Raw genomic sequence first — 18,964 nt, 5'->3', positions numbered from 1 at the left:
AAAGCAGCACTACTGATATTCATCACATATTACAGTTCTGAAATGAATTCAGCCCAAACCAAATATCATACATATTCCATTTTAACTTTTTGGTTTTGAAAATGTTATATTGTACTTCTTAAGAATCTATCTATTCATTTTTAATATTATTAAATCTAAACTCCATAGCTTTTATATAAAATGATTAAATATGTATACTGATTAAGGTTTATACATCATTACATTTTTCATACATTTTTATGAAATGCCAGACAGTTTCGTTTAGATTCTTCTAGGCAGTTTTTATAGGCTGAAAGGCATATCAAGATCTCAGAGTACAATAGTACATTAGATCAGTCAGCCCTGTAGCTCCAGCTGATGTAATTAAATCATGGCTGATGTTCAAATGAGAATCTATGTGGCTACATAAAGATCAAATTCAAGCAGCACAAACAGCTTAAATTAACGTGTATGAAACCACATATTACGAACATGAAATGAGTAAAAAAACACCCTTGTTGAGACTACATTGACTTAACAGGCTAACAACCTCAGAACTCATGGCAGGTCTTGGAAAAAGTCACTTTCTTTCTGGCACTGATGGTCAAAGTGAATTTCTCATGCCTAAAACAAAATATGTTCAATAATTTAAACTTGCATGTACAATATGTCATTGCAAAAGTGAAGCCACGTCAGGCGAGGTTAGAAAAAAAAAGCCAGCATCTCATCTAGAGCCGCTGTCACCATTTAAATCTTCTGCGATTTCGGCATCATACACATCTAAGAATGTACTCTAGATTGCAGTTCATTTTTTATGAACTGCATGAACATTTGCACACTGGTTTCTGAACTTTATACAAGCATATTTAAAAAGCAGAAATTTGAAGAATTTTCCATAAAAAATAAATAAAAAATCATGATCAAACACTGTGCAGGCATATTTTAACTAAAGTATATAATACTAAATACTCACGTTTTAAAAAGAATTATGAGGCAAGATGTGGAAAAACAATAGCAAATGCTTTTAAAGGTCAAGTTTATTTAAAGGTCAAAAAATGGACAGCCTATAACATTAAAGATTATGACCAGCTTGTGGTAGATAGCCTTCTAGCCATTTACATTCTGAAACGCATCAGCATTTAACATGTCCTATTTACAAATGTGAGTAAAAAACATAGTGATATCTATCTGAAGAATGATGTTCTTCTAAAAGAGGGAGGAGCAAAGCTGTGGAAATCAAAAGGCTGGAAAATCTCTCAACAGCAGCGGGTCTTCATGATGAGTATAAAACTATCCACAACGCGGCTATCTGCAAAACACTGCTAGAAACAGAATCTTTGAGTTCTTCGAGCCAAAATCCTGTGTGTCCCAGGACAGCGTCACTGCCGGCAGGTGTCATGGAAGGCCTCCAGAGTTCGGAAGTCCCTCCATGTTGGAGGAAGGCCCTCCTGCAGGAACTTGCCACAGCGTTGACACGGGTTCTGGAAAAGCTTGATGTAGCTCCTCAACCACGTCTGGTCAAAAGAACAACACAAATATTTGTGCCTTTTTTTGTCTTCAAGAGCTGATTGGTTAAAAATTCCAAAAACTAAATAGCATTCCTCATGTGAAGCAAGACAAGACTTGATTAACACTCAGAGTCTAACGTGACTTGAATGACACATTTTAGCCAAAATGAAGCAAAGTATAAGGATGTTTTCCTCCTGAAATGCTGTAAAACTGTTGGCTGACCTCACTGCACTGGCATCGGTTGTGTGAGAGCAGCATGAGGGTCTGTGGGGTCTCACAGCAGTCACAACTAGACATTGATTAACAGCAGGAGGAGAGTGTCTGCTCTCCTCTCTAACCCGTCTTCACTGGGACGCTCAGCACAGTTGGGGTTTACCTGCACCTGTCAGGACACATTGTCTTTCCTAATTCATCTGTCGGCCCAAACCGCCCTCCACTGATTCCCTGTTATTCACACTCCAATTAGCACACACAAAAGGCCTATCTTTCTTTCTATCTTATCGTATCGTATCTTATCTATCTATCTGTTTGTCCCTCCATATCTATCTATCTATCTATCTTGTCTGTCTGCCTATCTATCTATCCATCCATATCCATCTATCTATCTATCTATCCATCCATATCCATCTATCTATCTATCTATCCATCCATATCTGTCTATCTATCCATCCATATCTATCTATCTGTTTGTCCCTCCATATCTATCTATCTACAGTATCTATCTATCTATCTGTCTGTCTGTCTGTCTGTCTATCTATCCATCCATATCCGTCTGTCTGTCTATCTATCTATCTATCTATCTATCTATCTATCTATCTATCTATCTATCTATCTATCTATCTATCTATCTATCTATCTATCTGCTTGTCCCTCCATATCTATCTATCTATCTATCTATCTATCTATCTATCTATCTATCTATCTATCTATCTATCTATCTATCTATCTATCTATCTATCTATCTATCTATCTATCTATCTATCCATATCTGTCTATCTATCCATCCATATCTATCTATCTGTTTGTCCCTCCATATCTATCTATCTATCTATCTATCTATCTAATCTATCTATCTATCTATCTATCTATCTATCTATCTATCTATCTATCTATCTATCTATCTATCTATCTATCTATCTATCTATCTATCTATCTATCTATCTATCTATCTATCCACCTGTCTGTCCGTCCGTCCATCCATCCATCAGGATCTTAAAGCTAAATCTATCTGACCACCTCTGTTTATGTATCTGTCTGTCTGTCTGTCTGTCAGTCCATCCAATTAATCAATCAATATGTCTGTCCGTCTAGAAAGCAAAAAGGAACTTAAAGGTATTTTTTAGAGAGACATTAGTCTCTGGTGATGTTTTTTTTAGGTTCTAAATAAGCTGTCCTCAGAGCGAAGTGCATCAATGGTGCGGTTTTTAAATCCGCATACGGGAGAAAGTCCACGATTCCAGCCATGATCAGAATAGCTCCGCATTGATCTTACGGAGAAGTAATCAATCTCTCCACTCTTTTCAAAGCTTAGAGCAGAGGTCGGCTGACTATTTAAAGACGGACCAGACACAATGCTTAACATCACACACAAATAAACAAGTCACGATAAGGTAAACTTGAGAAATTATTAAAGATTTCAAACATAAAATCAACAATTTTATCATTCCAGGGCACAGTCTGACGGGTTTATATACATTTAATCTAGCAGATGCTTTTATTCAAAGCTAGTATTTACAGTGCACTCAAGCTATCGGTTTTCAGCATGTGCTCCCTGGGAATCGAACCCATGACCTTGGTGTTGCTACTGCCTTCCTCTACCAGTGAGCTACAGGAATTATTTTCCTCAAGCACTATTCTGTTACACAGAATAGTGTGCACCAAACTAAATTTCAGCTTTTGGTCTAACATGATCTTGCATGCATTCTTACGACGTGGAATACAACCTCTCGTTAAACCGCACCACACAGCTAAAGGCAAAATGTAATAATTTAATCATAATTCTTGCACAGTGTCAGTATAATTTTAAAAGCAATGTACTATACCCACCATGAAGGAGCGAACTACAACATCGGGCATCTGGGGGAGCTGGTAATGCAGGAGGGCTGTGGTTGCATGATCAGTGACCTGAGAAAACAAAAAGATCACTGAGAAACATAACAGAAGGTGTACAATGAGTGCATTAACATATGACCTCACACATTTACAAAACCAAAATGAAATGAGGAAACAGATAACATATTTTAAATAGTTATATAGCCAGTAAGATATATTTATGCTCTGTAATTGGTGGTAGAAAATGGTTATGTGAAACTAAACTATACGGAGCCACTAAAGAGATATGGTGATGGGAAAAATATGAGACGGGAGGAAAAATTATACGTCAGTTTTATTGCATTTTGCGCTGTTTTGCGTTCCCTGAGAACTGTGCTTTAGCTCGTAAAATGTTTGAACCCCCCTTGTTGTGCGTGTTACTTAATGGAAACTGTCCTGCCAGTACTTTTTCTGTTTTTCCATTTTTTTATAATAAAATTATTTACAATAATAAAATTAACCGTGGTCCAAAAATATACTTTACTTTCTTAAAGCAAAATTAATATTTTTTTCCTTGAATGCATGGGCACACAAAAGAAATCCTAATTAAAATACATTTTCAGATCAATCTACCTACACTCAGATTAACTCTTAAGTCCAATTTTGCAGAAGAACACCATAACCTTATTACTTTCCATAAAAGTCTATCTATCTATCCATCCATATCCGTCTATCTATCCATCCATATCTATCTGTTTGTCCCTCCATATCTATCTATCTATCTATCTATCTATCTATCTATCTATCTATCTATCTATCTATCTATCTATCTATCTATCTATCTATCTATCTGTCTGTCTGTCCATCCATATCTATCTATCTATCTATCTATCTATCTATCTATCTATCTATCTATCTATCTGTCTATCTATCCATCCATATCGTCTATCTATCCATCCATATCTGTCTGTCTATCTATCTATCTGCTTGTCCCTCCATATCTATCTATCTATCTATCTATCTATCTATCTATCTATCTATCTATCTATCTATCTATCTATCTATCTATCTATCTATCTATCTATCTGTCTGTCTGTCTGTCTGTCTGTCTGTCTATCCATCCATCCATATAATCTATCTATCCATCCATATCGTCTATCTATCCATCCATATCTGTGCGTGTTACTTAATGGAAACTGTCCTGCCAGTACTTTTTCTGTTTTTCCATTTTTTTATTATACAATTATTTACAATAATAAAATTAACCTTGGTCCAAAAATATACTTTACTTTCTTAAAGCAAAATTAAAAAAAAAATTTCCTTGCATGCATGGGCACACAAAGAAATCCTAATTAAAATACATTTTCAGATCAATCTACCTACACTCAGATTAACTCTTAAGTCCAATTTTGCAGAAGAACACCATAACCTTATTACTTTCCATAAAATCCCATCTTCCATTACTAATATAATTATAGAAAGGGACTAAAAAGCGAACCACTTCAATCTCCCGTCATCGTTTCATCATACCGGCCAATGCTGACCAGAGTCCTTATGGGAAACCGGGCAATTAATACCTGTTGCATCATGGGAAAATAACCCTCAAATGGTTACTGTTGAAGTGTAGAAAAATAAAATAAAATAAGTAATGCTTTTTACAAACACTGGAAACATCTGTGTAAAAACTATTGGACAGCGGGGACATGTGAGACGATTAATTAAGCAAGGACTGAAAACGGGAACACAGCAGTGACAGCTGGGAGGGGAAGATGAGAGGCAGCCCGTCCCTCCAGTTTGAGGCAGCCTGGGTTCGAGTTAGCGTTCACATCCGGGGAAATAAAGAAATAAACAGGTCTGCGCTTTGATCAGCCCGTGCAGATGCGAGGCGCTCAGTTACAATGCGAGCGGGTTCCCGCAACCTCTCGCTTTAAGTTCCAGGCAGCTCGTCATACACATTCTCTTTCCTTTGAAAGGAAAGCTAGTTTTTTCCCTCTCTCTCTCCCTCTCTTTGAAAGGTGCATCAGCATTACCCACACTACGTAGTTTCATCTGCCCCAGAGGCTGACTGCTCTCTAATTCCAGCCTAATGAGATTCGGGGAGGGTGGAGAGAAGACGACTGGATGTTTAGGGTGCTGTCAAAAGAGGGCGAAGTGGCTTGGAGTGAAATGAAATAAAAAAACACGGGGACAAATGATGACTGAGGGATGAAAGGCAGGGGATTGGCAGTGGAGAGGTGACAAGAAATTCGACCATCATTGAGAAGAGAGATCTCATTAGGATTTCACAGACTTAAATTTAAATTAATTTATTAATTTATTGTGCGGCTCAAATTCAAGATCATTTCATTACGTGCCAATATTTCCCAACACATGCTACGGGTAATGAGAAAGACATGCTCTGTTGATTAAACTGAGTTTCGTGTGTTTGTTGTGATGCCTTAAGATGTCAGCTGCGTTACTCACCTTTTGAAATGCTTGATAGTTGGACTTTGACCAGATGTCCAGCTAAAAAAAAAAAAAAGACAGAAAAGTAAACCATGAAATCAATGAAAAAACGTATTCCCTGGGATTCAAAATAATTGCATGATACCCAAATTTTGCCCTTAAGTGTGCCCTTAATCACAACCCTTCTTAAACTCTTAAGGCCCTGATATACTCACGGCAGAAATCTTTTCTGCTCTTTGCTTAGGGGTAAAAAGAAGTTTGAAATATGTTTGCAGCGGTATACTTTAATATGCGCTGTGTGAATTCCTCTCAGTAACAAAATAAACACTACAAAAATGACAGTGGTGAGAAAACAGCAGTTAAGAAAGCATCTGATTATAGCAATGTGGATATGTTAATTTTTGGGTGAACTAACCCTTTAAGTGCACATAAAGAGTACAGAAATATATGCAGGACTTAATCTCAAACACTTTCTTGGACAGTTTAAAGGTCAGTAACGAACAGCCTTGCGTCTGATGTCAGGCCTGTTGTGTGGGGGCGAAAAAAACCCTTCACTAATCAACCCGTTGAGCGAAGGTCATCAGAAGAGTTTTCAAAGACGACAACAAATCAAAATGTTCTCTGATTCTAATATCAAACAGGCCTGGTGTCAGCATTTATCAGAGAAATCAGACTCTATCTCCCCTCTGTCCTCAAACCCACCTCCAGACACTGCTGCCCTTTGAAGTAAAAAGAATGCCGGATCGCAAAATTACCCAAGAGATGTCTGAGATCGTCTTTGAAGCCCTACTTTGATAGCATAGTTTCCCTTCTCCTACCCCTTCCTCTCCCCTTTTTTGTGTTTGGGGGTTCAGAGGGGCTCTGTTGGGCCTCTTGCATATGGTTATGGTAAGCTATGTGGCATTGTTTGAATTGTAAAGGACCATAGAGGGGGTTTAAAGAAAATGCCTGTTGATATTCTGCCCTGAATCTTCGCCTCGTACAGTCCCAAAATGACCTTTGAGGTTGATTCAAAGGCTGGAGTTGTCTGCAGCGTTTCATACAGATAACTGTAAATAAAATAAAATGAAATAAAAAGAGTATTTGGGCAGGATTCTTTAGGATTTGTTTCTCGCAGTTTGTCTAAGAGTCTGATTGATTTCTGCTCAACCCAAGGTTTAAATAAGCAAAATGCATTTTAACAAGCAGAATGAGCTCATTTCATTTTTAAGCTCCACAATCTATAATGAACTGGACTTAATTACAGTTTGTTAACTTGTTCTTGAGGGGTTGAGTTTCCTTCCTAAAGATAAGTAGATATTTACTTAGTCTTCTTTACTCTTTAGTGTTTACAGCAGACAAAAGACAAATGGTTGAATATAAATCTCTAGCCATCAAGCAATATTATTGATCCTAATATTGCTTAGATATCTTTCCTTGAATTGACATTAAGCATCTTAACCATACTCTCAATGCTGCATTCATGACATACATATATGTATATATGTATATATATATATATATATATATATATATATATATATATATATATACACATATACATATATATATATATATATATATATATATATATATACATACACATATACATATATATATATATATGTAAGGGATAATCCACGGCTAGCCATGCATTAAAGGATTTTAATCCTCTAATGCACTCTACGAAGTGCATTAAAATTCTTTAATGCATGGCTAGCCGTGGATTATCCCGCTTATACCTTGGTTATTTGCCAAGTTAAAAATAAGTTAAAGCTGTAACTGATGTTTACAGTGTAATTTTTTAACAGACGTGTAAAAATGACGGTTATTTCTTAAGTTAAGGCTCGTCAGTTCTTGCACTCCGTCCGCTTTAAATAAAGTAGAGCCATCGGATTGCTTTTATTTGAATGAATTCACATTTATTTAAATTCATTATTAAAAGAGAGAGACAGAGAACTGAAGGAGAAGGAACAGAGAGAGAGAGAGAGATGCGTGCGCGAGTTACCTGTGTGCGTCGATCTCTTCTTTAAAGTCTAGCAGCTACAGTCCCCTCATTGCTTAAGCATATAGCTAACTTAATGATTCTTTAATGGATTTATTACAATTATTTATGAATGACAGGCAACACTGATACAAATTAAACGATATTCAAAAATCATCCATTTAGCCTACCTAAACGTTTTCATATGCGTCTCTCACTCTGCTTGCAAGTGTATCTGTGTTACTATGGTTACCAATGTAGCGGATTAATTTCGAACTGTAATCAAACTGACTGGAACTACCTGTGCATTAAACGGTTTTACTGCACACCTTCCAGCCAATCAGAATCGAGTATTTAAACAGCCCATGGTATAAATATATATATATATATATATATATATATATATATATAAGAATAGCATATACAACAGAACACAAAGCATATAATACTGTGTCCCACAATGCAATGCACTCAATTTACAGCTTGACAAAGCAACAGGAATTAATATCAGCTATAATCTTGACTTGTTACTTAAAGGTACAATATGCAATATTTTTTTGCCGCTAGAGGGCGCTACATTCCAAACAACAACAACGGCGTAGCTTGATGACGATGTGAAGGAGCGTGGAATGATGGGAACTGTCGTTTTAAACTCCACCGTGGATGTAAATCAGTCAGACGGGAATCGAAAAATCATGTTCATGGATGAGGTGAAGTTTTATTTTTATAATGACATGCTTTTTGTGGCGAGGGGGGCGTGGTTCAGCGCGGTCTGTAATGGGAGAGAGAAGAGACGAGCGTCCCGCAAGTAGGTCAAGTGCAAATGACGAACACCTGTGTCTTATTGCAGTGATCGGCATGGAGAGACCGCTTATAAGCCGTGCGCTGGAACCAGGGTTATTATAGTTTTGCATTTTTCATTAGTTTTTATTTTTATTTCGTTTTGACTTTTTGTTATCAAATTCAGTTTAGTTTTAATTAGTTTTTAAAGTGGGTTTGCTAGTTTAGTTTAGTTTTTATTTTTTGAAAATGCTTAGTTTTAGTTTAGTTTTTATTAGTTTTAGTGTTAGTTTTAGTCTTTTTTTGTGATTTGGGTTATTATATGTATAAAAGTAAAAAGTAAAAGTAGGCCTACACTTGTTTCAGACTGCTGTAAATAACTTATGCTGTTGTTTGTTAGCTCAACTGTGTTGAAATTAAGTTGTCTGTCTGAAATAAACTAAACTATTCAAATTATTCAAAAAATTACATAACATTAATATTTGAATCGCAGCTTATATAACGTTAGTGTTTTGACATCGACAACCACAACCAAAAAGTGCATTTTACCTCAAACTTGCGACTAGTTAACTTTCTAAAGAAGGCGCAATCGCTTCTCGGGTCGACATTAACACACTGACAAAATTATATTCAGAATTTAAAATATTTTTAGACCACTTTTTAATGTGTGATTGTGTAAAGGTGTTCACGAGATAGAGATACCAACCTTTCGCGAACTTGCTTTCAACATCGAACTAACACTCGTTCTCATGGAGACGCGGTGTGCACGGAGGGGAGGGGCTGTGTGTGTGTGTGTGTGTGTGTGTGTTTGTGTGTGCGCGCGCGCGCATGTGAGTGACAGAGAGACGGAGGGAGAGCAGGGAAAGGAAATGCAGCATGTTTTAAATAGCGTTAAAAAATGAAAGACCTTGACAAAGACGAAAACTAAGGACATTTACTCTATAATTTTATTTTATTTTAGTTAGTTTTGCCAAACACACATTACAGTTTTAGTTAGTTATCGTTTTTTTGTAATGCCTCGTTTTTATTTTTATTTCAGTTAACGACAATGTTTTTTCCCACCTAGTTTTCGTTTTTTCGTTCGTTTTCGTTAACGATTATAACCTTGGCTGGAACGAGAGAATTGGACGCAGAGAAAGAAAACCGGTGGATCCGAGCTCTCATTTTTGAACGGTTTTGTGCCGTCGCGGTTGCCACGATGAATGCGTGTTGTGCGCGACTTTTGTTTGTTTTGTTTTATTTTAATAAAGTACGAGTCCCAGTCACACCGACCCCTGTCTTCCTTCCTGACTCTTGAACCTCATCACACTTTTATTTCATTAAAATGAATTAACCGCAAGAAAAGTAAGGTTTAATACTAAATTGGTTATCATAGATGTTACTGTATGTCGAATTCATTGTTGTGATAACGCGGTGCAGTTTTACGTGTTCTAAACAATTGTTGTAAAAGTACATTCGAACATACCCACATCATTTGCCAAAATACTGATTAATCTTTATGTATAACACATGCTATATTTATTTACATGGTCATAAACACCAGATGTGATAAACTATGTCAATAAACTAAACACAAATCTAAAGCAATATATACTTCCCTTACATAAACATAACTATTACCGAATGCTACATTTGGAAAATATAAAATTAAGCATGCTTTGTCGACAGAACCAGCTGCAATCGGTAAAGAATAATTGTGTTCCATAACGACTGCAAGAAACAAGCTAACGTTTGTTGCTTGATAGACGCTACAACTACAACTTCCGCATTTGTCCAGGACTCCACGCAGTACGAGCGGAAACCGAGGGTAACGCGGATATGACGCAATTGACTGGCGACTCCCAGCTCCCCCCTGCTCTAACGCCCCGTTTCCTTGGTTAAAATCGCAATTTTCTCACGATTTAAAAATAGTTGGAAACATTTGGGATATTGTAAGTAATCAACTTAACAAAATATATAACACTGGCCTTGAGATTATGGGATATTTTAATGCAAAATTCTTACATATTGAATATTACACATTAATCAGACTGACAAAAACTTAATCAGACAATAGTAAATTAAAATTGAGTTTTTTAAATGTATAATTATAATTTGTATGTACAATTGTTATAATAATTTAGTAATTTTTATTACCAAAATACGCAGAATAAAACATTTATTTGACATACTACTCTTCTATTTGAAATATAATTGCATAAGCAGTATGCAAGTACCGGTACATCTCTCTCATCTACATTCAGCAATTAAATAATGAGTTTTTACTGGCGTAATGAGAGCGGTTTAGGCCTCACGACTGATATCCTGGTGCGAGCGTTGCTGCGACTGTCAGTCCGAGTTTTCTGGCGAAGCAGCAGAGGTTAATATGCAATTGCTCACCACACACGTTTGGACGCAGAGGCCCAGAGGTGCGCAGCACAAAGAACCGGCCTGGCAAGCAGTTCAGAAGATTCACATTCGCTGCCATAATTAACTGTGATCAAGCATCTCTGCAGCTTTGATGGCCACCTCATATTAGTGTCACCAAAGAGTGTTCAAACGTTGCGGCTTTCACAGAGACGTACAGAACGCTTCAGAATGAATGAGGGGACGTTGCTCAACCTGACACGAGGGACGTGAGAATAGAGGGTAACGCATACGTACATGCTTTTCATGTTCAAGAGAGAGCCGAACACATCATGTGAATTATTAAACGGCTGTGCAGAGACTTTTATCAATAGCTAAAAATCCAGGGATTTCACATCCTTACCTAAGCCAGAAGTACTCGAGCTAAATTTGAAGGTTCAACTGGAATAAAATGGACAAAGATGAGTTTTAAACTAGATTTAAACATGGAATGAAATTAAATGTTTTACCTTTCCATCCTCAGAGTATATGTTCTCATGAAAACCTCTGACAATAGTGCGGTCAATAAAAAGGCTCCTCATAACCACGATGGCTTTCAAAACCTTCCCCAGTGTGACCTGGAAAGAAAAAAAAGAGAAGAGATCATTCTAGTTTCTTTAGCACAGAAGATAGGTTGGGTGGATGAAATTTGGAGGCGTTTCTTCAACAAAGGGCACTTTTTGCCCTCTTGCTTTCACAAAAATTATTTTCTTCTAAACCATTTTTTTTCCCTGGTCATTTCCATCACATCTCAAATTGTGCATTTCTTTGTTTTATGTCCGATAACATTATGTGGTGGAAACGACATTTGAAATAAAATGTCCAACTCCTTTCTTTGGCTAAGGACAATATCATAGCTAGCTTTTAATGTAAAGTAAATTGTTTTTGCATCAATTGAGAAAATTATAGCTTGTCTGGAAAATGACAAACAATACAAATATTCCGTTCACAAGAGATATTTAGTGAACACTTTACAAAAAGGTTTAATTAGTTAACAAATTTACAATTCATTATTAAAATCAAAAGTTGTATTTGTTAACATTAGTTAATGCACTGTGAACTCACATGAACCATAAATTAACAGCTGGATTTTTATTAACTAATACTAACAAAGACTCATAAATATTGTAACAAATGTATTGATCAATGTTAGTTCATGTTAGTTAATACATTGACTAATCTTAAAGGGATAGTTCGGCCAAAAATGATATTTAACCCATGATTTACTCACCCTCAAGCCGTTCGAGATGTATATGTCAATCTTTTTTCAGACGAACACATTTTCAGTTATTTTAGAAAATGTCTAAGATCTTTCAGTGGTTATAGTGTGAAGCTATGGGGTCCACCTCCTTCAAGTCCCAAAATGAGCATGCATCCTTCACAAAAGTAATCTCCAGGGGGATAAACAAAGGCCTTCTGAGGGTAATCCGTGTGGTTTTGTCGTAAAAATATACATATTTAAAACTTTATAAATGAAAATAACTGGCTTCCGGTAGCGGTCGACGCGCGTTCACGTTGATGGATGCTGGCGTATGACGTAGGACGTAGCGTAGGAAGCGTTGTGACGTAGAACGAACGTGACAGCGCAGCCAGAGAGCAGAGCAAAACAAAACTCTACGTTCGTTCTACGTCACAACGCTTCCTACGCTACGTCCTACGTCATACGCCAGCATCCATCAACGTGAACGCGCGTCGACCGTTACCGGAAACCGGATGCATGCACATTTTGGGACTTGAAGGAGGTGGACCCCATAGCTTCACACTATAACCACTGAAAGATCTAAGACATTTTCTAAAATAACTGAAAATGTGTTCGTCTGAAAAAAGATTGACAGATACATCTCGAGCGGCTTGAGGGTGAGCAAATCATGGGTTAAATATCATTTGCGGCCGAACTATCCCTTTAACAAATGATGTTTACATTGATATTTTTGTAACATATTTCTTTACATAACACGTATACACATTTCTAATTCAATATCAATATACCAATATCAAGCATGCTCTTTACTGACATCGCATGGAAACAATTTACTTTTGATAAAACTGTATTAGTGCCAAAATCATTCGTTGTGATGGAAATGACGCCACAAGTGAGGGCCAGTCATAATTTGGCTAAAACACAAACAGGATCACAATAAATATTTAAATGGTTTATGGTTATTTCATACTTAATTTAAATGATAAAAAAAACAACATATTTTACAAAAGAAAAAATATCTATGCATACATACATTGCAATCTTAAAAAGATAAAAAGTTAACATGAACTTCATTAAACAAAAATAATGTATTGTGATAAAAATGAACCCTTTGGACATAAAGGTGTCTGTAGTTAATCATGTATTCAACCAAAATATCATTAATTTAGAATTGCAAATTGCCAATTTTTTCTCAATTTCTAAAACATACAGCACACAACTCTTCTCGTCAGAGGATTAGTTTTTCCTTCATGCCAAAGAAAGTTCACACACCAGCCTAAAACCATCTGCTGTCAGGAGGGGTTTCTCTTGAGTCTTCAGGCTTAAAATGGGTTTAATCTAAGGCAAAGGAGGAAATCCCAGTATAGCATTCTTAAATCCTCACATTCACTTAGCTTTCATGCTAGGCACACCACAGAGAGAAAGACAGATACAGTACAGCATGGACAGGAAGAAGGGTGAGGATCTCCAAATCAAGCCCTCTGTGTATTTGCCAAAGCTGTTCAAACATCAACACTGTCCCGAGAACAAAACAGCAATATGTTTCGGCTGAGCCCCACTTGCTGAATAATTTATGTGTCAGGCACAGTAAGGGATGCTGGGTAAGGCTGGGCCAGGTCTGAATGCTGGCAGGGCGGTGACGTTTCTTTTTATGGCCCCTCTGAGGTTTTTAGAAGCCGCTAGATTTGACCCAACCACTGGCTGTGAAGGGGAACATGCTCAGGTGGTCTAAAAAACAGAGGGACAATGGCGACCAGCGTGATAAAGTTCAGCTAAAATAACACCCGAGTGACAAAGTTTGACATAAAAAGGAACTCGGAATCAGAAGAAATGAAATATCAGCTTATTTTAGATTCATAGAAGAGTTTTCAGGTTCCTCAGTGCTCCACTTTTATAAATGCCAAACCAATAATGCAATATGGAAGGGACTGCAATTATAAAGAGGGATATTAGTTTGGCAGAGCTGAATTTACCATCTTAAAGGCCCTCTGTGGTCAAAATAATATTTGTTTATATGTCTATGTGGTGTTTTTAATATGCTTTGCATGTGCAAATTCATCAGTCAACACCATTGCTGAGTATTTTCTCCCTAAAACTGCAGTGAACCAAACAATTTGTCGGTGTTTCTTACATCACAAACTACCTTGTAACCAATCACGTCAATGCGCGGGCGTGCTTTAGCATATTTATCGTTAACTATGCTGCGAAGCAAGGGTACATTTAGCAATATAGCGGGTGAATTATCTATATAATGTATATTACGATGTTATTATGAACTATATGCCTATATGACTTCAAATCCCAGTAACAAAGACAGAAAAAAATGTATTGAAATGAGACTTCACAAGCATTACAATGGATGGATTGCCTTGCAGTCAATGAAGAAAAGCAAAAATGTCACTGAAGTCCAGCGACAGAGTCTAGTAAGGTTCTATGCATACATGAATACAAATATGAATAGGAAATTACTTCTTGTTTGGGTGAAAGAGCCGATTGCAAAAACAAACCATATCCGCTGAAGGAGATGTCACTGCCACAGAATCCCACACCTGATAATTGGAAAACTTTTACACAAAAGATTCTCATTCGGAGAAATGGAGATGTACTTTCTCAGACTTTATTACTGTATGTAAATGTGGCCTTCAAATTGATAGATAAAAAAAGTAAGTTTCAACCAAATTTCCCTTACAACCAGTGTTTTTTTTTTTGTATTATTATAGTATTTATTATTCTGAATTGGCTTTCATTTTGATATTTTCAGTTTTCATTTCAATTTTAGTAATTTTAGTAATTTAATGTGGTTTTGTCATTTTTATTAGTTAGTTAGATATTTCTGTTTAGCTTTCATTTTCGAATAGGTTGATTATTTTGACGAATAATCCAGTAAAAGGATATGGTGATTGATGTTATTACACTTTACAGTAGATCAAATCTGTGTTTAATCTTCTTCGCCAAACAACATTTAATTCAAATGTCCACTTAATCTTTAATATTTGGCCACTTCTTTACGATAGAAATGCTACAGCCACTGTAATTTCTTGAACAAGAACATGTGGACATCAATACAATGCAAACATTAAAATTGCGATAAACAACAGTTTAGAAACATATTGATGTATTTTCCTGTGTCACACTGACAGACACTAATTGTGTTCAGCTGTTCACTCAGTATCATCATTATCACCTGGTATATTATGTTCGGTTTCAGTTCAGTGTCCGGTGTCATCAGTTTTGGATGTGTTGTATGTTGCTCTGTTCGTTTTGGACTACCTGTTGGATTTATTAAATATTACAGGTTTTCCTTCATCTTCATCATCTTCTACCTTTACACACACATACCGCGTAGCTTTACCCCAGCCCCGTGTGACAGGCGTAGGTTTATAAGTGATTTATGTTACAAATCTGGTGAAATGGAGCAGGTTGCGTTCCCAGATGAACGTTATAAGCAACCCAAACTCACAGCATATGAGCTGGAGTTTATTAACCGAGATGCTGAGACGCATGGTAAATGATAACACCGCAACACTTCACTATGAAACATGAATCGCAGACTTTGTGATTTTACAATAGCATTATGCTATATCATGATTTTAAATTGATTTAAATATATCATACAGCCTTATAAAATGGTCTAATAATGCGGTTTCTCGTCCTTGGAATGCACCACTTCCGGTATTTTGCTTGTTAAAGGTACAATATGTAAGAATTTTGTATCAAAATATCCAAAAACCACTTGCACAGTGTTATATATTTATTTCAATTGTGTACTTCCATTATCCTAAACGTTTCCAAGAATTTGTCAATTCAGAGAAATTCACAATTTTAAAAAGTGCCCGTCCCTGTTCACTTGTCGCCTGTCAATGACGTAATATCCGTGTTATCCCTGGTTTCCGCTTGTACTGCCATAGTAACCATGGCGACAGACGTGGACAACTGCGTAGTGCGTAACGTCTAAATGCATGCTGTTGTTGTTTCGTTCAAACATTATGGACCATGGCAAGCAGACTTTGGGACAAAAGGAGAACTAAAACGAGGATCAATATCAGCGTGGCGCTTTCGAGATGCCGAGAGCTCCACGTCCGCGGCTAACTTGGACTCGACAGAGCTTCACGAGTCACAACTTGACAGGGACGCCGCTCTTGCATGTACTTTATTAGACAGGTGAGCAAGTGTACATAAAACAAAATGTACAGCAACATACAACACATCCAAAACTGATGACACCGGACACTGAACTGAAACCGAACATAATATACCAGGTGATAATGATGATACTGAGTGTAACGTTAGACCAAATAAAACAGCGTAGCGTTACCTCAAGTTTAATTCGTCAAATAAACTGACCTGTGTGAGTAGTAATTCAGCACTTGCTGGTAGTTCGGTATAGAATTAAATGTCCTTATTCCTTTATATCCATGGGACTCGCATGTGGCGCTGATATCTGTCTCTCATTAGCAATCGCGACCTGCTTCATATCACAATCATGTTAAAAAACATGAATGTTTTCACTCATCCATAAACAATATTAGATCCATCAGCATGACAGCAAGTCCCATCATTCCGCTTATCACTGCGTCATCAACCTACGTTATTGTAAGAGGTTGGCGACCCCTAGCGGCGATTTTTTTTAACATATTGTAGCTTTAATCAACACGGTAAATCGCAATTGAGGATTTTTTTAAAATGAGTACTCAAATTTAATCGAGGAATAATGAAAGCTCTACTTGATAAACAAATATATGTATCAAATATTTATTACAAGCTATACAAGTTGAATTATTGCAAATAATTGCAGTAGCCTACTTTGGTCTATTCTGTTAGTGTTAAAACCAGACTATAGAAAGAAAGAAAATATACACAAAACCACAAACAAATGCTTACATTCTTAGACAAAGAAAGAGTGACATACAGGGAATATGTATGTAGAACGGACAGACAGACAGACAGACAGACAGACATAGATAGATAGATAGATAGATAGATAGATAGATAGATAGATAGATAGATAGATAGATAGATAGATAGATAGATAGATAGATAGATAGATAGATAGATAGATAGATAGATAGATAGATAGATAGATAGATAGATTCAAAGGTCTGGAACAACAGGCAGAGTCGATTAACATTTTTAGGAAAATATCCCTTAAATACCCCATCACACGAGGCTCCTTCAATCACCAGACATCAAGCAGACAAGTATACAGATATCTAGAGAATGGCACACTGGCAAGTTCACACACATACACAAGACAGTGGGGAAAAAAGAAAGTCTGATCAATCATGTCAAGATCCAGCAGAAATACTCATTCAGACCCGTTCGTACTCCGCGAGCCCTCGCAACACATGTTTTTCCCGCTTTAAGGTTTGCTTATTAAATTCATGTCTGTCAGAGTAGCTGAACGCCTGGCCTGTGCCCGGAGCCGCTTGGCGCTGGCAGCCGACACCAGCACTCACAGCCTGAATCCATTACCCCTGACAGCCTTTAAAAAGTCATAGTTCTCCCAAATGTAAATTGAAATATTATTTTTCTAGCCAGAGAGGCAACTTAGAGGGTGGATGCCCAAAGACGAAAGCATTTAAGTTATTTTTGATCACTGAAAATGAATTCCTTATAAACATGCACTTAGTAAAGAATGCTAGTATATGAAAAAACAAAACAAAACAAAAAAAACAAGCACATATATCCTATATTGAGTATTAAGCAACTCTCTGGAAACAAAACACCAAAAAAGCAAAAAGTAAAAAAAATAAATAAGAAAATTAGAAATTGAGAAACATTTTACGATTGTTTTAGAGACTAATTATTTATTTTTTTATAAATAATATAAGTTCTACAATAAGTTTTAGCAAATTATAAATAAATATAGAAATATAAAATAAAATAAATGCAAGAACATGATGATTTCACTCCAACAACATGAGTGAAATACAACTGAATAAATATAAATTAGCCTTCTCTAAAATAATTTTTTTAATTAAATTAAAAACAATTTAATAATATAAAATAAAATAAGATGATAAACTATGAGAATATAATGGTCCAACAGGAGTTACAGTATATATCAATTAATAAATATAAATCTAAAAGAAATAAAACAAAATAAAATAAAGTGTTGGGAAAAGTTTTAGATATTTAGATTATCATAGAGTGAATCTACCTTCTGGTTTTGCCTTTCATGAGAGTCCTGCTGAGTGTTGAAGCAATAAAACGACCACTGATCACTAGCCGGGGGAGGCACAGAACTTCACAGAAACTTCACACACATATTTTTCTCCCCACATGCTGAGTTACTTTTCCTCTTTGTCTTTTTATTTCTTACCACAAAAATGTTTCTGTGGACACAATACGCCTAACATTCAATGCTTATTACTTGATACATAATTCTGTAAGCGTCCTGTGAATCAGTTCGCGTAAGATAAATAATTTTCTTTGATTTGATTTATCCAAGTAACATCTTTTCAAAATGTACATGTCTCTAGATCTCTCAATTATAAAGTACTTGCATCCACGCTGGAATTTTGTACCTGTTAAATCACTTGAGTTTTTTCATGCGGCAAAACTAAGCATTGCAGTTCATGATAAAACAAAATAGTTCTGCACAGAGAAGCACAGTTGATCCTTCTACACGGACGTTAATATCTCCCATCTTCTTTAAAACACATGAAATG

General features: G+C 36.4%; 1 protein-coding gene across 1 annotated transcript in view; it reads right to left on the bottom strand.

Annotated features, from left to right (window-relative positions):
• Nucleotides 1-998: 998 nt before the first annotated feature.
• Nucleotides 999-18,964, bottom strand: part of med27 (mediator complex subunit 27) — a 69,250-nt gene continuing 51,284 nt past the window's right edge. The window contains exons 5-8 of the mRNA XM_084389352.1: nt 11,563-11,670; nt 5,983-6,024; nt 3,535-3,612; nt 999-1,493 (exon numbers count right to left, since the gene is read on the bottom strand). Of these exons, the coding sequence (XP_084245478.1) occupies nt 1,359-1,493; nt 3,535-3,612; nt 5,983-6,024; nt 11,563-11,670 (363 nt within the window). The 3' untranslated portion in view covers nt 999-1,358. The remainder of the gene's footprint in view (nt 1,494-3,534; nt 3,613-5,982; nt 6,025-11,562; nt 11,671-18,964) is intronic.

This window comes from Rutilus rutilus, assembly GCF_951802725.1.
Source record: "Rutilus rutilus genome assembly, chromosome: 19".
NCBI classification, from domain to species: domain Eukaryota; kingdom Metazoa; phylum Chordata; class Actinopteri; order Cypriniformes; family Leuciscidae; genus Rutilus; species Rutilus rutilus.
This window is presented reverse-complemented; position numbering and strand designations above follow the sequence as displayed.